At 41.8% G+C, this 20,315-nt stretch overlaps 1 protein-coding gene across 2 annotated transcripts in view; it reads left to right on the top strand.

Moving 5' to 3' along the window:
* RESF1 (retroelement silencing factor 1) overlaps nucleotides 1-13,978 on the top strand; it is a 29,381-nt gene extending 15,403 nt beyond the window's left edge. The window contains exons 2-5 of one of the 2 annotated variants that reach the window (XM_088521547.1): nucleotides 4,740-4,824; nucleotides 6,150-11,689; nucleotides 12,594-12,668; nucleotides 13,786-13,978. In XM_088521547.1, coding sequence (XP_088377673.1) covers nucleotides 6,190-11,689; nucleotides 12,594-12,668; nucleotides 13,786-13,946 — 5,736 coding nt within the window. In that variant the 5' untranslated portion in view covers nucleotides 4,740-4,824; nucleotides 6,150-6,189 and the 3' untranslated portion in view covers nucleotides 13,947-13,978. The remainder of the gene's footprint in view (nucleotides 1-4,739; nucleotides 4,825-6,149; nucleotides 11,690-12,593; nucleotides 12,669-13,785) is intronic. The other variant, XM_088521548.1, reaches the window with a different exon arrangement.
* The last annotated feature ends 6,337 nt before the right edge of the window (nucleotides 13,979-20,315 follow it).

The following is a 20,315-nucleotide window of genomic DNA, read 5'->3' as shown; positions in this document are numbered from 1 at the left end:
GTTCAGTTGTCACTCCAGTGGTGGGGTGGGCCCAGTTGATGGCCCCAAGCATTTTTTTGCATGTCTTTGAGGTTACTGAATTTGCGAGATGTGCGCAATTTCTGAGGTCAGACTGCTTGACTGGTAATTGTCCACCCCAGATATTGCCATGGTGCTGCAACTTGAACCTGTTCAGGAGCGATCACTAGGCCCGCTCGAGTCACCTCCTTTATCAGTGTTTTCATAACAGTCTCTAGCTCCGTAGCTGTGCTGCAGGCGATCAGAGTGTCATCCATGTAGTGATAAATAATCGCAGCCTTGTCAATGTCTTTGCCACGAACCGCTGACACAGGGTTGGACTCTTCTTCATGCCCTTCAGCAGTACTGGTCACTGACACTGTTGGGGCGATTCCGCTGCATTTACGCTTGATACGGAAAAAGCAAATTTGTCTGAGTCTTTGGGATTCAGTGGGATCGTGTAAAAACAGTCTTGCAGATTGATTATTTCTATGTGCCGATCTGCTGGAATCATAGCTGGGGATGGTAACCCTGGTTGTGGGGCTCCCATATCTTCCATGGCCTCATTGACTTTATGTAAATCATGCAATAATCACCATTTCCCACTTTCCTTTTTAATGACAAAACACTGGTGTATTCCACAGGCTGGTGGACGGCCAGAGGTGGCCTTGATGCAGTTGGTCCACAACAAATCCGCGAAGGTGGTGCAGCTTCTCTGCAGGGAGGGGCCACTGATCCACCCACACTGGCTTGTCCGGGAGCCACGTGAGGGCAGGAGTCAGCGGCCTTCAGCGGCCCTAGTTTTCCCTAGAGTGACATGGGAGGCCCCGGAGGGACACAGGAACAGGCAGTACCTATTGGTGTAGAGTTGCTACCCGCCCCTCGGGACCTTACTCGTGGAGCTACCATGCCTTGTACCCCCTGCGACTTCCAGGGGGGTGACTTGCATTGGCCACGCAGGCGGCCAGTCCTTCTGCTCAAGAATTGTTAAGTTGGCCCCGCTGTCCGTCAAACCCACAATTGTGCCCCTGGCCGCTCCAGCTGTCAGCTGGACAGACCACATTGGTCTCTGTTTCTCTTGTATTTGGGTCAGCCAATAGACCTGGGCCACCGGATCTCTGGCACGCACCTCTTGTGGAGGACATGGTGCCGAGACTTGAGCATATATTCCATGCTTTCCGGGTGAGAGGATTAACAGAGGGCTTACCCAAACGTCTAACCCTTCTGATCCCGATACTAGAACTGATCCCTCTTTTCATTGTATGACCTGCAAAGGAACCTTTTGGGGACCAGCAGTGGTCCACTCTGCTCTCCGCTTTGCTTTGGCGGCCATTCCCAGTTGAGATTCACTGGAGCTGCCGTTTCGGGATTCATTATTGGTGTCCTCACGCGAGCACCCCTCGCGCTGCGCTTCCCATTTCCCGACTTGGGCAGGGACTGGCCATCCACGTGAATAGAGGAGTGACACTGATTGGCATAGCGTCTGCCCTTTCCACAGCGGCGGCATGGTCCCAGCGCCGATGGCAGTTTGCGACGCTGCGGGGATTCTCACTTTAAAGTGGCTCATCTGGCTGCACATAAAGCAGGCCCCTGAGCCAGTTGCCTGCCGCGATGTAGCAAGAGTCGCGTAGGCGCTGGCAAGCACTTGCAATGGGTCACCCAGGTTATCCTCCATTTCCTGATAGGCTGTAACCGTATTGGTGATGGTCGGAGCCCCCCCGATTCTCTGCTACACACCTCAGATCACCTCCTGACAGGCCCTGTTCGCATTCTTTTCAGCCAGTTGTTCAAATATCAATTGCCAAGGCCCCTCCCCAGTCACCTGTTTGTCTACTGACACCGTAAGCCAATCCAATAATTGGACATACTGCTCCCCCTTCTCTTGAGTCACCTTAGAGAAGGGCTTGAGGACTTTCGCCTGGGGCCTTCGCCAAAGCCTCAAGGAACACTTTGCGTGATTGGACCAGCTCAGTCCTTGTATCTGAGCTGTATTAATACTGGCCCTCCGCCAGTAACATCTCTGCGCTCGCCCCCTGCATTGTTTGATCGTGTATGTTATTGAGCACCTTCATGTTTGCTGCCTCGTGCGCCACTTGAAGCATGACCGCCTGCCGTACTGGGGTAAGGATCAGCTGCATTGGCATTTTAAAATCGTGGGCCACCAGCCAATTACCCTCTGATGTCCCCTGAATTAGCGCTCGAGTATACAGCTCCTTTAGCCTGTACTTGGACACTGCCTTGTGTGTTTCCTTAACTATATCATACTGTAGTGGTCTGTGCTGTGGGCCTATATTTGTGTCAAATAATACAGGATAAGCAGAGACCGCAGACCCCTCAACCTTGCTCACATGCAGATCCCCAGCACAAAGCACCTCCTGCCACATCCTGACCCAGGGATTCTCCATCTCTTCTCTTGAGAAGCTTGGTCTATAGGGTCGGCTACTACCACTCCCTTTAGGTAATCAGGAGCCAGGGAGTGGAAACCTGGCTCTCTCTGGCTCTCCGCCTGGGCAATCCTCTGGCTGTAGAGGCACAGGTTTCCCTTCCCCGGGCGGTGTGGATGGCGCTGTCACCTTGATCCCGGTGGCTGAGGTCCCCACATACTTCCTTAGAGCCTCATAGACAATTCTCCTCTCCTCTCAATAAGGAAGATGCGGTCAGGTCCCCGCGAGTTGCCCAGTCCCACAGCACTACTCCAAAACTGTCCCAGGCTCTGAGGTCAGACACTGTTGCCTCACTTAAAGCATTACAACTTTCCAAACTCCCTTTTAAAAGCTGGATCAGGTCCCCTAGCTGAATGTCCTTCTCTTTTCCAGACTTATCTAAAATGCGCTGCAGAACCTGCAGCACGCTTTCATGCTCCTTAGTCATGGATCCTCCCATGGTCCTCGATAGCTAGCTCCCACTTCCCAATGGCTAGAGATCCTGAGGCTCCCACTTCCAAGTGGCTCAGAGCTTCGTTACTGCTTAATGGTTGTGGCCACGTAGAAGTTCTCCCCTGTCTGTCCTGTCGAGCTTACCCCACCATGCGATCTTCCCCCATCGCCTATCTCTGTCCCTGTTTGGGCGTCATTTGTGGGGCATTGAGGAGCAGGGCTCTCTGGAAATGATGAACAAAGACCTTTATTTAGGGTTAAACACAGCTTATAGTGTTCCTGATCCCACAGCAGCCCCTGCCCTGCCTGGCAGCGCGCAAAGCCCAGCAACCCAACCAGCCAGATGATCCCGTGCCAACGATCATGTGCGAGGCTGTCCAATGAGTACCCACCCTGGTCACGCGCTGGCCGTGTGGCTGCAGCTCCTGCCTCTCCTGCTCAGCCCCCACCTGCCGAGGAGACTCTCCTGTCAGCGGCCCCAGGCTGGCTGCAACAGTGAGGCAGGAGAGTGCTGAGGACCGCTAGGTTTCCTCACACAAAGCTCTGCTGACAGCCCTGCTTTGCCAGGGTGTCACCTTTGTTTTCTGACCCTTCAGCTGCCTCTGTGCAGGAGAAATCATTCCTTATGAGCGGGGCGACTGGTAGCGATCCATGTCCACAATCAGGTAAAAGGGATAAAGCAATGACTAGGCCACTTGCCTATATTATACCCGGTGGATTTAGCATACCTGAAACCATTGACAGAAAGTTGCTTCATTCCTTGAAGGAGCTCCTTATTCCACACCATAATAGGGCAATCCACAGCTGATATAGTGTAGAGGAATGGTTAGAGAGCCGCGGACATGGCTGCCCAGCAGGCCTGCTCAATTCCAGCCTTCAGGTTTCAGTGAAAGAACAAAGGGACTGCTAACTAGGAGATAAGGAAGTAGACCAAGGTCAGAGGGAATAAAAGAGCTGTTGAACTAAAAGGATGAGCTAAACAAGTAAGGGGGGCTGTAAGGGTCTGAGTTAGATCATTGTCTACCAATTAGGAGCCTGTGTAATTACATCACTAACTGTTAGAATCATATAAATGTACTGCATGTAAGCTAATAAACGAAGTCAGTTCCAGCTTCTATGAAGTTGTTGTCTGGCATTCCTGACCCGCTCCAAGCTGCAACAATATAGTCTAAAGAAACTGTAATTTGCAGGTTACATTGGTAAGCCTTTCGGCTATTTTAAAGACTCTCATAAACAAAACAACTAGCACAAGTACTAACACAAGGGTGTAATGATAAGTAAAGGAAGTACTGGGTGCAAGAATAGGTCAGTGCAGTAATTGTTGATGGTTTTTGAGGCTTCAGTGTCCTAGCAGAGAATATACCAGGTGAAGGAAGAATGACATAGGCATTTATCAAGTATAGTCTTTTTAACTTTTGGAGGCTCGTTCTGATATTCATCTTAAATGTTCTTCTAAGAGAAGTGCTTTCTGCTGAACATCGCTTTATTTATATTTTGCTGTATTAAAGTTATATATAGTATTTTTAGGTTATGCACACAATTGCAAACTAAACATTGTCTTAATCAAGCTAATAATGATAAACTAAGCTTGTGTTCCTCCTATAAATTTTCATAGTGACAAGAACTGAATTTTACTCTTCGCTGATTTATTTAGATTCGATAGACTAAGTTGTCTTAGCGTGTGGTCGGAGTGGTTTTTGTGTGTGTGTGTTTAATGAGGAATTTATGATTATTAGTAACTAACATTTTTGTCTGTTTTTGTTTATACATTCCAGAAACATAATTTAGGTGTTTGAGTGTTTTAAATTGCTTCAGTAACTACCTAAATCAATGAGGTGTTTATTATATCCCCTGGTTATTTTTCAGGAAATACCCAGAGTGATACTGGCAGTCTGAAATCTTAAGCTTGGATACAAAAGACAGTCTTCTCATCTAAGATTTGTATGTCACTGTAAGTATTGCTTCAGTGTTGTTGAAATTGGATGATTTGTGCTGTTGTGAGGGCAGTATTGTTGGTTTTTTGGGTTTTTTAATTTGATTTCTTGTTTTTTACAGTTTCATTTGTGACCTGATTTCTCTATTTTGTTTTGTGCTGATATAATTTTAGAGTAGAGAAAGTAAAGAACGAAAGGCGATGCAGCTCTCTGAATGAATCTTGATAGCAATACCTGAGCCATCAACTGGAATGTTTTAATTCTGTGGTTCTTAGAGTAGCCTCTAAGTATCTGGGTTATGCTTCCAGTGTTGAGTTTGAAATCAGGAAGCCCTTAATGTCTATGTTAGAAACATTTTATTAGAAACATTTTAGCACCATGCACAAGGGATGTTCTTTGTGACATTGGGGGTTCAATTGTACTGAGAGGAACGTACAGAGATATAAATGATACTACTGCTTGTAGGTAATGTTGTGTTTGTTTGTTTTCATGATTTCTGGTTTGGAATCCCGAAATAGTAATTGGCCTGCAGAGGCTGGCTCGAATAATTTTCAGAGGTGTTTTGGAGGTATCATGCTCATCCAGCTGGGCTTGCTAGTAATCAATGTCATGGTCTAAATTTGTGAGTTGCAGAGTATAACTCATCAGGAGGTAAAGATCTGCAGCTTTTATTGCCTTCTGGGGATTCATCGTGATGCCATCTATCATGCCTTTGGCCTGCTGAGTACCCTAATATAAAATGCTGTGGCCTGAAAGCAGGGAAGGTTTGTTGTAGTTAACTGTTGTTTATTAGAGCCTGACTTGGGAGTCTTAAATTAGGAACTGCTTAAAGTTCAGGGAGGAGAAAATGACATGTAAAATAAAAATTAGCAGCATATAGTATTATGAAAGATCTTTACTAAGCCCATCTTTATTTTCTCCATTCTTTTGTTAGATTTTGTCATATTTCAAGGCATATTTGTGTTATATTCTGTTGGTGGTATGCCCAGGGTTTAAACATTGCTTATAGTAACATTTCATATATGAATATGTTGTTTTTCATCATTTTGTGATGAGAAGGTTAGCATAGCACCATTAAATGAAAAAGTTGAGTGATAATAGGATTAGGGGAATAATTGGAGGATTCTCTTATTTACCAGACAGTCGACTGCATGCTTGTTGCCAGTCAGCTTTGTTATGTTCCAGTTTGCTCAACTTCACATCCCTGATAGCCACAGGATGGGCCAACGAGGTTGCTGTTGTATCTAGTAGTTTCAGTTGAATGCTTCTGTTCAAAATGCACAATAAATACTTGTTGGTAAGTGAAATAGGAAATAGATCTAAATTACACTTTATCTTTCAGAGCTTTGGTTTTGGACTGAAGACAAAGAAATCTAGAGAAGATGGACTGGAATGTGGGACCGCTCCAGAATGCTGATGCACAGAATAACTTGCAAAGTCAAGAAGCGTGTTATACTCAGGTGCTTTCTAATGCACAGGCTTTTCCTCAAGCAAATGCATATCCTTCTGAGAATGGATGTAATTATACTGGAAATAACCAAATGATGTTTCTGCCAACTAGCAGTATAAATGTTGTCTTCACTCCTGTAAATCCTGTAGGATACAAAAATTCAGACCAGACCTTTTCAAGAACATCTGTAGCTGGCAGTAGTTTTGCCACCTCAGAATATGCGATTGATCGGTGTCCACCTTCCTGTGTACCAATAGCACCAAAACCTCCTAATTACACATCCCATGCGCAGGCACAGACAGCTCAGAAGCCTTGGCAAAACTCCAAGGTGAAAGTTTATTCCCGTAGGAAGTTAGCCCCATTTCCTCAAACGAACTCTGCAAATAACATACAGAACATTCCTCGGGAGCCCCAGAACCTGTATGTTGCCACAAATGGTTATACTACACGGCCGCCAGTCCCACAGCTTAATCCTGTGAGAACAACAATGTTACATCCAAGCAGTCGCGAATGCATTAGTGCTTCGAAGACGAGGAGGTCACCATCATACAACATGAATGCCCCTTCTTCTCAAGGCATTTCACTACCCATCAATCAGTTATCCAGTCAGTATGCTCATTCTCAGAGTAATTCTTTGTCCCGTGGTACATCTGGACAACATATCCAAAACCAAATATATTATCCCAGTAATCCGTTTCAAGTTTCACAGTCACAGAATCAAAATAATACCGTAAATGTATCCCTGCAACAGTATGTACCAAGTCAGATGACATCAGAAACTCACAGTGGATGTTCTGCACCACCTTTGTTGCCTGCCAACTGCGATTCAAGGGCTGCAGCACAGCCTTTGCTAGGTGTTCAACAGGCAGTTCAGAATGTGACTAACGGATACACCCTAAACCAACAGAAGCACCCATCAGATCAAAAAAATGCTTCTTGTTTTAACAATGCTCAGCAATACTGGCAGAAACAGCAGTCTGGAGAACTTAGTCAGTCAGTTAGAAATGTCTGTAATTTAAGCGGAAATGTGACAGCAAGCCAACCTTTTAATGAAACGTCGGCATCATCTCCTGGCATTTCCGAAGTATTGTATAACATTGTGCAAGAAGTAGGAAAGCCACCAAATGATACTGCTTCAGTTCAGGAAAGCCAGACTCCTAATTTAATGAATGCACCTATTAACACTCAAATGCCTTCGCTGACAGACAGTGGAACAAAAATTACGAAGGAGAGACTGGCTTGGGAAGCGCATAAGCTGCTTTCTATTAAAAAAAAATGTCACCTACTTGAAAGGATGTTTAATTATAAAAAAAACCTCCTAGCAGCTTCAGAACCTGACAAAAGTACTTCCATGCTTACTCCGTGTTATCAAAATTCTGTCAATTTTCTTTCCGAAGTGCCCAATCAAAATGTAGCACCTTCCCTGTCTGAAACGATGACGGGGAGTCAGCAACACCCAATTCTAAACTCTTCTTCTGGAGAAAAAAATGACAAAAGCATGACCAATGTTGACAACATAGGATTAGAGATGACTGCAAGTAATCAGCAAATGGACCAGGGAAGCTTTTCATCAAGTTCTCTTCCCATTCCAGCTCAGAGTAAACTCCCCACTCAATTAAATAACCCTGAGAGAGCTCCCGTCTCGGAACCAAAGGATGTGCCCTTCTTGACCTCTTCTCAAAAGACACTGACGTCCTCTCACAACACCTCACGCTGTGCTCAAACTGATAACCCTTTCAGAATGGTAGGAAAGAACATACCAGTTGAAGCTGGGAACTCATCATTTCTTCAATTTGTGTTGAGCAGCACAAATATTTTGAAAGAGAAGAAAGCTGGTGCTACTGCAGATAAAATACTGACACGTCTCCTTTGTAATGAAAAGCCACCAGTAGGTTTAATAGGCTCAGATGGAAGCTTATTACAAGACACTAGTGAGAGGAACATAGAAAGTTTGAAAGATGAGCAGGCATTTACAGTTCACACAGCCCCTTCTGCTGCATTGGGATCTGATGAAACTAATTTCCAGAAAGAGGTAGCCCGGAAAAAAGCACCACTTACTGAAAATTCATCTTCTGAACAGAACAATTGTACTTACTCTGTGGAAGAGCTAAATGCATGCCTTGGCTTGTGGAGAAAACATGCTTCAGGACCTGTGAATGTTCAAAATAGCCCAGCAAATGAAAGCCCCACAGCAAATCCAACGTCACTGTTTCCTTGTACTCAAAACACAACAAATAATAGAGAACAAAATAATGTTACCGTTGGTACAAATGAGGCAGTTCTGCCTTCAACAACTGTTTCTGTAGGACAAAAGCATGAAACATTGTGTTCCAATTTGGTAAAAAGTTTTGAGCTCCAAGTTGCAGTAGTTTCTCCTTTAGTACTTTCTGATCATAGAACACAGAGTGAAGAGGCAGGCAAATTTCCAACATTGGCAGGTGTAACCTACCCCATGATTGAATCAGGAAGCATATGTAGCTTGCTAAAAGAAGGGGAAAATGTTTCAACTGTGGTAAATACTGAAAAAGAAACAATAGAAACTGTTCCTTCATCACCTGATGACTGTATTCTAGTAGAGAACATGGACTTAGATTTGCAGCAGGCCAAATCAGCTCATGAAAATGAAATAGTTGAAAAGAGTGTGAGTGCAAGTGATGCATGTGATATAAACCAAATGCAAGTCAGCAGATCTGTGCAAGATGCCAGGGACAATCTGCAGCTTGGGTTGCCAGATGAGTCTTCACTTCCAAAACTGGGTAGTCAAATCTTTCAAGAAAATATAACAGACTTAAATAGACATAAAGACAAGCAAGCTGTGTTAAAGCAAGGAAATATTTCCACAGCAATGCTAGAAGATGCGATTCATATTTCTAGTGTATGTTCTCTTGTTGAAGGTGATACATTTTATAATCCACAAATAGCAAGTATGTTCAACTCGGCTCCTGTGACAAATACATTAAATAGCGGTAGCTCATTAAAAGATAATGCATATGACCTAAAGCAAAAGGAACAACAACTGGACTTTTATAAAAATGAAGTAGGCTTGGGAGAAAACCTTCTCCAAGGGGAGGGCTTTCTGCAGGCGACATTAGAAGAATTGTCAGGCTGCATGAGCAAAGCAGATAAGATTTTGGATGGTATCACAATTAGCAGTTCCGAGAAAGCAAGCAGTGGGTGTTCTCCTAAAATACTTTCTACCTCAGAGCAGAAAATGCCCATAAATACATCTTGCAAGAATCCTGAAAATGGTTTTGAAACTCTAGCTAGTACAAACTTGGAGTTAACTCAAAACACACAAGATCCATCACTTTGTGTAAGTGCTGAAACGGCCATGCTCACTGTTACAAGAGACAGCAGTAAACAAGATTGCACCTCTGGTAAAAACAGTGTAGGTGAGGATTTTAAGAATTCACATCTTTTTGGAGGAGAACCTTTCAAATGGCTGCATGATCAGCTGACTGAACTTGTGAAAGAGTTTCCATATGGCATTGAAGGTGCTAATATACTAACAAAAGATCGAGTACAAAGTGATTCTGTGGTTGAGTGTATCACAGATCAACCTCAAAAAGAAGCTCAAACTTGTAACAAAAGTTCTGATGCAGTAAATCAGGTACAAACTGCACTCTTAAGGTCTGAACAGATCCAAGAACTGTTTCCTGAATCCAGCCAGCATTCCTACAGTGAAAGCCATGAAACAACAAGTCAACAGGCAGAAAAAAATTCAAGTGAGAAAGAGAACCTTGAAAGCAATATTCACTCTGGTGAGAGCCTATGCAAAGAGAAAGAAAAAACAGACAAAACCTCAGACCCTGAAAGAGAAAAAGCTTATTGCTGTTTAATGGATTGGTTTTCTGCAGAGTATGCAATGCCACCATGCTCCTGTAAATCTAGCATATCTGCTTCAGAGAAAAATCAAAGTGATAATCAAATTTCAGAAGCTGAAAATGCTACTTCTAAAGGGATAGGGGAAAGCAATGATAAATCTGATTCCAAAACAAAAATGAACAACGCAATGGGAAACCAACTGATTGAAACATTTCAAAATGGTGTTGGCAAAAATAAGAAAGGTGTAAGCAAGTACACCTCTGTAATGAGCAAAGAGGCTAGGACGAAGGTGAGTAATGAACTCACACCACTTGCAGTGCAGCAGGACAATGCTAAACCATTTAATTCTTCGGAAAAGCAAGACTTTGATAAATTGAACAGAAGCAGCTGGAAGGAAGAGTTGCAAATCTGTAGAAGAACCCCCTTGTTAGGGAAGGAGTCCCATTCTGCCAAAAAAGATTATCAGAATGCCTCTAAAGAGGAACTGTCATCAGGAAAAGATGGATGTACAGATGCAGATAATACGATGTTGCCCAAAAAGAAAGAGAGGATTTGCAAGAAAGAGGCCCTTTCAAAAGATAAAACTGAAATAGATTCAGCTGTGAAATGCAAGGCAGGCATTCACAAGTCTAAAAACTCAGAAACTGTTGAAATTAAGCATTCTGAAGTCAACCAAGAACATAACAACAAAATCTGTGAAGAGAACACGGGCAAAGAGCAGAACTGTAGGAAACAAAAGGACAAACTTGGAAAAGAGGTAGCAGTTAGCATCAAAGAGAAGGTAAAATTATCGGCGGAAATAAAACATAAAAAGCTGAATAGTTATCGTTCTGATGCTATTAAGTTCCCAAATTTTAGCAATGCAGATTTAAAGTCAAGAAACCACAAATATTCTCATCATAAATCTATAAAAACTCTTCCTTCACAGGAGAGTTCATACAAACGGAAGAGGAAAGAAAATATGATTGGAAAGAAAGACCCTAAAAAAACAAAGTTGGACGATGAAAGACTAAAACAGTCTGAAGCAAAGAATTCCAAGCAGCTTTTGCATAATCAAATGATGAATACTGACAAGACTAAAAAATCCATTGAAGAAAATGTCAAGAAACATAAGAGCTCATTAGCAGATCACTCCGTCCTTAAACTACAGAAAAAAATGGGCCAATCTTCAACCTTCTCTAAAAACTACTTTTCTAACAAAGAGAGACATCTTGATGGTCAGAATAAAGACAAGTCTTCTGAGAAAATGTTTTCTGATAAAAACCTACTATATTTAAACAGAAGAAATAACAGATTAAAAATGTACCTTCAAAAGGAACCAAAAAAACACTATCTGAACAGAGTTGCATTTAGACGTACTGCCCAGGAAAGCATATATCTGACCAAATTAGAGACATCACCTGTCAGACCTGTCTGGCACATGAAGGCGAAAGCATCACGGAAAACCCCAGATCGGAAGAGAGAGGCTTCTCTCTCAGAAAATGAAAAATCACACAAAGTACTTGAATTTAAACTGTGTCCAGAGATACTGTTCAGAAATCCAGCTCCTGATGAAGAAAGCTCAGCTACAAAGAATACCCTGGAAGGAGATAAATCTGTTGTGGCAGGTATGATATATATATGATTTTCCTTCCACTTTCAAAACAGTATGGGCACCAAGTAGTTCAAAGTAGGCTGAGAGTCCTGAATTTAAGTTGTGATATGTAAAACCAACTGTCATTTGATAGTGTTTTTCTTTCTCTTGATTATTAATTTGTTTCCCTACATCATTAAGAAACCAACGTGAGTAAAAAAGAAAATATTTCTTTCTGGATTGATATCATACAAATCTACAGATAAGGCAAGTGTGGGATTGTAGAAGCTGAAGGTTGACATTGTTTAGGTACCTTTCTTGTTCTAGCTGTGTGTTAAGCTGGTAAAGAACTCAAAATCCTTCTCCTTTTGTATTATTGCTTTTTCTTAAATTTTACAGAATAAAGTTAGGGAAGTTTAGAACACCGTAGTCTCAAATAACTTCACGAGAAGGCTTTCTAACCTACTTGTAGAAGATATCTGGGCTTGTTTGCATTGAACAGATCCCCTTGGCGTTGCCACAGAAGGTGATCTGGTCCATATTCAGCATTAGCCTGGCTGTGCGTAGGTCTGCCTGGGTAGACAGAAGAGGGAGTGATCTTTTCAGGCGTTGAGGAGAGCAGAGGGCTTGCTTTCTAACTGCTCTAGTGCTTTCTTAGCCTGTCATGACATTTGCCATCTTTGCTTAAAGCATTCCTCTTCCTCCTCTTCCTCTTGCTGTCTTTAGAAGTTTTAACAGGTCCCTTGTGAGGCGTATAGATGTCACACGCTCTTGGATAAAAAAAAAAAAATTTAGACTGAACATACGAAACTTTGCAGTCATTTTCATACCTAGAGATGATTTCATCTTTCATGTGCTGACATATACATTTTTTTATGCTAAATAGAGACTAATGCTTTTGCTATAGGAACAATGAAACTTTAAAATTCTATTTTTAGGCGTCAAGAGTAAAAAAGAAGATTGGTTAAAATATGATCCAGTGAAGCAAAGAAAGCTGGAAGGGACCTCTGCAGGTGAAATGACTCATGATTATCCATTTCAAAACAAAAATCAGATATTCTTTACTTCATTTTAAGTGTTTCTTTATACCAGCAAATATTAATGAAATATTTGAGTTCATTCTTTGCTGGTTTTGCTGCCCAAATGGACATCAACTAGACGTATATGGATTTCAAAGATTTATGGAGAGTTTTGTTTCCATAAGCATGTGTTACTATGTTTTCCCACATTCACGTATGCAGTTGAATCAAAGGTTGTACTAGTGGTAGTATTTGACTGCGGCTTAAAAATGCAGATAAAGCCCGAGCCTATTACTTCCTACCTTAAAGAGTATAGAGACTATGAAGACAAAGTGATTTTTGTTTTATTTGGCTTTGTCAATAAGTTGACACTGTCTGCTCATGCACCGGTGCTGGGACATGTGTCCGACAGAATTATTTCTGTGTGCAAAGGAAAAGGAGTGCCAGCTGCTCCACCCTCCACGTTCCTCTTGGTTGGCGATGGCAAATTGGCTGTGGATGGGTCTTTTTTATATCCTGCATCCTGTACTGCCAATGGTCCCAACGGTGTCACCTCAGTCTTGCTCCTTTGTAAATTTGGGGCAGGATGCTTGCTCACTGTCTTTGCTTCTTTGCTTTAGGTACCTTTCTAACCTCTCACAGTCTGTTTTCGTGTTGGCCTAGCAGTAAGAGATGGTGTGTTCAGTGCTCTGACTCTTCTTGCCATTCTCATTACCAGAGTGCCATTGCCAGCAAGTCTGTACTGTGGCCTTGATACAAGCAGCATTTTTCAGTGCTTGCCAGTCTTCTGCTGCTGTTACTTGTGTCCTTGGCTATCAGTGTTTGCCGTTTTTTTAACTCTTTCTCTTTTTGTTGAATCTCTCAACTTGTCTAATGCGTGTTTCCATTTGTACCTTTCTTAATGTTCTTTGGAAATTTCGCATACAAAGCCAGCTGGTTAGAATTTTAAAGATGCATTGGAGATGCAGTTAAATTTCACATGATCGGTGCTTCAGTGAGTTTGTGGCATCCTTTTTGATAGTGGGGAGAAGACTTCCATATCCCAAGTGTAAGCACTGAGAGTTGTGAAACTACCAGACTTTTGGATTAACCAGCTTTATCTGTCTTTCAGTTGAGGACAGTATTCCACTTGATACAGCTATACAAATCCTGGAAGGAGATGATGAGGCACTTCACTTTCCAGTCAAAGACTCAAAAGACATGTTTCAGACTTACAGGAAAATGTATCTGGAAAAAAAATGCAAAAGCCTAGATAGCATTCCTGTGTCATAGGTCTGTCTGGATATCACTGGGAAAAAAACTGCCAATACCAAAATATGTTTTTTCCTATTTGCTTCATATTTGTGAATGAATTTAAATTTTATATGTTCTTGATGTTGGCAGGTTTTTTTTATCAGCCTCGGGTTTTGAATGACTGAAATTTCACTTATGCATTCTGTATTTGTTGCACAAATAGGGTTTGGTGCTGAAAATGTCACTGTCAATTCTATTATTGCTCCTTGACATATTTGCATTTTTATTGTTTCTAAGTATAGGAGTTAGTTGACTTAAAAAGAAAAAAAAGGCACACAAACAAACCTCAAGTTCAGTTTAAATTGTCATAATCTGTTTCTTTCCTGATTATGGAAAACTTCTACTTGTGATGCTTTCCATTGCTGGCAGTGGAAAAATATTCCTCGTGGAAAGTGATTGCAGTGGATTCTCGAGCATTATACCTTTGTTTCTACTTGTAGTCTGCTTGTTGTAATTCTACCAAGGCTATTTTTTTTAACACATTAGAGTGCAAAAATTGTAAAATCAAACACACAGAGCAGGGGATACCATGAAGTATTTATGCTGCTACCTAGTTTTATTATGTTTATTTTTGTAAAACTTGGAGAAATTGAACTCTGAAATCTTCATTTGAATACAAGGCTGTTTACTGATGCTTAGCCGAAGTGTTTTTTTCCCTCAATTTTTGTCTCTCTCTCAGCTTTCTTCGCACTGAAAGAAAAGTGCAATTGTTGAGATCAAAGGAGTTTGAATTTAGTTTTGTCTAAACTATGTTGCTCACTTTAACTAGGCTGTAATTAATTTCTTTGTTTATAAACTATGTTAAATAATATTTTACTACACATTGACTGTGACATAAGAGTTATATTTGTTGCTGGATTTTCTTTAAAATGTCTTTTCGTTATTGTTCAAAATTTTTAATTGAATTGTATTTTTTCAGAATTGTGGTATTTGATTCTTTTTGTCTGTTTGAACCTTTATACTGAAAGTAAAAACTGTAGATACTTTACTGACTGATTTTTATACCTGAAATAAAATTTTGAGGGCTTACTTTGCCTTTTTCACTATAAATAGTAACTAATTGTTTATTGCAGTTAGTTAAATAGAGATTGAAGATATTCCTAGAGATGAAAAGCAATTTAAAAATAATTCAATGACGTCTTCTTCAAAAGGTTTTAAAGCTAAAACAGAGGACAGAACTTGAGTTCAAGCTTTTGTCAAAGAGCATGTAGTTATTACCTTCAAAATCACATCAGGAATGTTTTTCTCTTCAGCATCCTTTGTTACTGCTTTGAATTGGTGAATTAGGATCAGAGCTCAAAAAGCCTTCAGTATTGCTCCATTCCTGGAGAGAAATGCCTGCAGGAATCTGCTACACTTAGTTTACTGGAAGAAGAAAACTGTAAGTACTATAACTACTTATAGCTAGAGGATTGCTGAGCCTCATCATGGCTGGGATCTGTGCAGCATGTTGTGCTCCAAACAGAGGCCTGTCAAGTGCTTGTATCATCTTGGGTGTCAGGCATCTGAATGGTCTTAAGCTGAATCTTCTGCTTTCACCTACAGAAAGACGACGACCACACTCTGCTCGGGAGGGTGTTCTGACAGCAGAAAAGGGTAAGACTTGGAAATGCTGCTTTGCATTCAAAAGTCTGTGGAAGAGGAAAGCAATAGATTCCAGTCTTTCTGACAATTTTCTCCGTGCACACACTTCTGTAAGAAACTGATTCATGGTCTTGGCATAAATACGTGCATTTTGTCTCCTATCATAAGAAAACTCGTAAGAAAATCATAAGAAAACATATTTCTTATCATCTACTTGAGTGATGTGCAAGCAGGTCAATAGAGTGGGAGTCCATGTAACAGCAAGATAACAACTTGAACATGCTTAACCCCAACACAGTTACTTCCTTTGACCGGATATGAACACACATGCCATAATTTCAGCTGCCATTTGCTTAACACAGATGTCATGATACGACGTTGTAAGTCACTCTCCCACTTTTGTATTGCCATGTGTCCAGATGTGCTGTGACCCGATCTTGAGAACCTAGAGCAGAGCAAGGATCAAGAACAACATGTGCAGGAAAGGATGCTTTACCAAGTGCTGGGCTCGGAACTTGAAAGAGTTTTACCAGCACATTTGGAGCAGACCGTACTTTCCTTCCCAACTATTTTAAGTACCCCCCCCCCCCTTTTTTTTTCCTTTTCCTTGTCATCTCATTACCTGAATGCTGCCAGGCTGCCTGCACAGCAATGTATGTGCTGACGTATGCCCCACCAGCAGACCACGTGGGATGGAGTTAGGGTGCGTATTAGGGCCGTGGAAAATGGGGATCCGAGCATGGGGTGCTGTAGAGACATTCAAGGGTTGCTGATTGCAGAAGTGCGGGAGATGTAAGACATAAATCTTTGACAAACAAACTTACATTACTTTTCTGCCTACCTAGTTATTTAATAGTTTAATTTCAATGAGTAAAAAAAGTGCGTAAGTTTCTTTTGCTTGAGAAGTACTCAGTGTATCCTGAATCCTTGCAGAAGCAAGATTCACAGTTGACAGAAGCAACAGAAATAGTCAAGGAGAGTTCGTTGCAGGATTCACCTTTAAACCGAACTGGAATTGGAATTAGTTTGGCACAGAGAGCTGCTTGTTGATGCTAAAAGAAATAAGGGACTAAACTGGGCAGTGCTAGCACAAACCCCAGAGGCTTGTTATATTTAAGTGTACAGTGTGTTCCCAGGAGGACTTCAAGCAACAGACAGAATAATGTAGATTAGAAACGGCAGGCCATACATGCAGAGAATATGAATGAAGACTAGGATAAATACTCTACCTGGTATAAAATTACTCTGCAGCTAACAAGGAAAAGAGCCCAGTGGACGATAGACTCTGGCCTACCCTGGAAACATATCTTGTAAGACAGTTACTCAGAAGTAAAGAAGAGTCAAAAATCCTAACAGAAACCAGCAGGACCACCACAACAGTGGAACAGGCATTTTCTCCCAAAGACTTATCTGCAAGATTAGAACTGGATCAGAGAGCACAGGTATAGGTAACTTTTTTGAAAGTGTCCATAGATATGAATGAGAGATTCATGTTCCTTTGCCATCCTCAATGCAGGAGGAGAAGACAAATGGAACCTTAGTACCAATGTTGAGCATGTCTGTGTCACTAAGACAAGATTGGCTACCTTCAAATCTGAGCAAATATCAACGCACTAAAACAAAATGACAGTAGTCCGACAAGATCACAAAGGCAGGAAAATGCCAGGGTTTTTTGTCAACTGGGGTCCCTTTGCCAAGAGATATTGACAAAAACAAAATGGTCTGCTCTTATTGATGGGGAATAGCTAGTGCAGTGGGAGTTATCCTCAGGTTATGTCGGAGGTTGTAAGACATTGGTAATTTGTCCAGCTCTATAAACAAATGTCCCATAATGCAGTTTGTGTTCGATGGTGCCCCATCCAGCATAGTTACTGTTATTTTAAAGTGCTATGTGCAGTCTCTAGTGTATTAACTGCATAGCACTTTTGCCAATATTGTAATTGCTTTGATAAATTGGCTACTGTCCATTCAGACAGCTGCTAGGAGGAAAAGACATGCAAGGAGCAGCATTGTGGCTACACGGAGTAGCTACAGGGAGTAGAATAAAAATCCTGAAGACCATCTGCTCTATAGAAGCAGCCTTGATATACACATAAACATCACAAGTTAATATCAAGTCTCTTATTCTGGTCAGTCTGGCTTGACACTGCCCTGCATGACAAGAGGACTGACCACACTCCAGTACTATCTGCTTCACCTGGGGGCATCTCCAGTGGCTTCAATAAAAACACAGTTCAGCAGCTTAACTAACAAGAAGAACTTTCCATAGAGAAACCTGATGTTACCCCTCTGCATTTCTATTCTGCATCTCATGCATCTGTGTTTGAATAACTTCTGAGCTGCAGACACGTCCAAAGTGAATTTCATCTCTGGTATGAGCTTAAGATCGCTTCCTATAAGATTTAAGCATGTATCTGAGTCTCCCCTATTTTGAATTTTAAAATGGTGTTATAACAAAAAGATATTTTCCTTGCAGAAATAAGCAATAGCATGAATAAACCACAAATTTCTGATGCACTTTAATATATGGACGTAACTTAGGAATACGCATTTCAGTATACAACTAAAAGCTGGTACTGAGGATTAAATGGTTTTCTAAATGCTTTTGATTTCCTGGTATTAATGTCAAATGACATTTAGCTGTGTGTGTTTTGCTGTGGGTAAACTGTGGGTAAAACTGTGGATAGAGCCTTGTCATCTCTTGCCTAAATGAACTCAGGAAAAGCCTCATCTGTTGTAGCGAACAGGGCAATAAGAAAGAGGTATTTAGTAAATGACTGTGTCTTGAAGATACTTGTACTAGATTTACTTGTGAACACTAGTCCTAAAATGCTTTTAAGTAGCATTAATTTGGCATTGGGATGACAGGTTTGCACACACAATGGAAAGGAAGGCTCTTGGGGGAAACAAAGGAATAAAATGATGAGTCCTGCAGCTGTGTGGCAGGGATGCACTTTGTCCTGGGAGAATATACATGACTTTAAGCTTTGCTGGGCTTCTGGGATGCTTTATTCCATCTCAGCTCTGAAACTGCATGGATTTTTCTGTGATGTGACTGTCACCAAGTCTGCTGCTTTGGTCTCTTTGCTGGGAACAGGAGGAGCGTCAAGCAGATGTTTGTTAACAGGGACAGTGGCTCGACGCTTCTTGTGGCTTCTTGTCCATATAGATTCTGTAGCTGCAAGTGCTGCTCCTTCTCTTGGGTCAGTTGGTCTTTTTGAAGGGTTGTTTTCACCTGAAGACACCGTCTTTCTGCAGCCTCATCGGCTTTATAAGGTTTATTCTTAATTCTGACGTGAATGCAGTTTGTTGAAAGGAAAATGTGCACTGAAAATGTGCTGTTTTACTGCTGCTTGAAAAATCAGCAGGAGGAGTCCTTGGCTTAGTCAGGCTGAGATGTCCCTTTAGTTTTGACTTTATTCAGCATTTTAATGCGAGAGAGTCTGGTAAAATATCCTGAGGATAGAACATGCTAACAGCCAACTAATGCTTTCTTATTTAATTAATAAGCTGGAAGTGTGAATTTTGTTCTGGTAGCATATATAATTTGAAGTGGAAAATCACTTCACCCTGAGGGAGCAGAAAGCCTTTCTGCATGAGCAGTGCAGGAGGAGATGAGGAACATACAAAATCGCCTCCTAGCCCAGGGCCAGGATGTTACATTACCGCATAGCCCATGTCCTCCCAACAGGCACCCTTTATCTCCTCACGTGTCCACAAGCTGTGGCGTCAGTAACACATTTAAACCCTGGGAAAGAGTCTTGTTTTTTCCCCAAGACACAGACATGACAGTAGAAGTACAGTACAAAAACTCATCATGTGACAGTACCTGCTCAAGGGTTTCTGAGACCGTTCCACAAGCAGAGCAGAGAAATCCCCCAGTAACCGTAGTTCCCACACCCCGAGCTCATGTGTGGTTTTCATGCTCCCAAGGGTGATTTTTTTTAATCATTTAGCAGCAGAATGATCTCCAGTGGGCAGAGGCAAAGGGAGTTTCTATCCCCCAGCTGATAGTCCATTCTTCCAACAAGTAATGTGTCCAAAAGAAACTTTAGGTTTGGTTTCCTCACAGGGATGTGTTTACCACTTCTTGTGTTTCTTGCTGATTTTCTTGCTCTTATTTTCTACTGTCTTCCAGGGTTGGCCGCATCAGACTCCATCCACCCAGTCCCATGCCCCCTGCTTTGTAACTAGTGCTAAGAAAACCCATCAGCTGGTTAGCACAGGCTTACATGTCTCAGACTCACCACCCTGACTAAATTAGACCATATCGTGTCAATAGGAAATAGCACAGCAGAACACAGCTCCAAAAGGGACCATAGCAGAAATAAAGAGTGCATGAAGCTTCTCGATAGAATGCGCTTACCTACGAACAGCTAAGTATTTCCACATGCCTACTTGGGATACATGGATTATATATTCATGTTAAGACTGCTGAAAGAGAATTCCCTGAAATAATTCTCCTCCTGCGCTGAATTCTGTTCCTCCACTGGTCCGTTCAACAGGGAACAGGGCTTCTATTAAGAGCTCTGTGATAGTGAGTAATAGTCATCTCTGTGAGATTCACCACCAGATAGCAGGTCACTAGCACACTTAACCTCTAGCTGTTATTTGTAGCTCCTAAGTTGTATTTAGCACATACACCAGTTTCTTATTTCCTTGTGTCTTGTGTGTTAGGGTACGTGCAACATGAGAATATCTGCTTCATTCGGGTTAGATGATCAAGGACCTTTTCAGAAGGGATAGAGAGTAAAGGGGGGAGCC

This window comes from Tinamus guttatus, unplaced genomic scaffold (assembly GCF_059628265.1).
Source record: "Tinamus guttatus ecotype Peru unplaced genomic scaffold, ASM5962826v1 Tinamus_guttatus_pri_ptg000125l, whole genome shotgun sequence".
NCBI classification, from domain to species: Eukaryota; Metazoa; Chordata; class Aves; order Tinamiformes; family Tinamidae; genus Tinamus; species Tinamus guttatus.
Note: the sequence above shows the minus strand (reverse complement) of the source record. Positions and strands in the feature narration are given on the sequence as shown.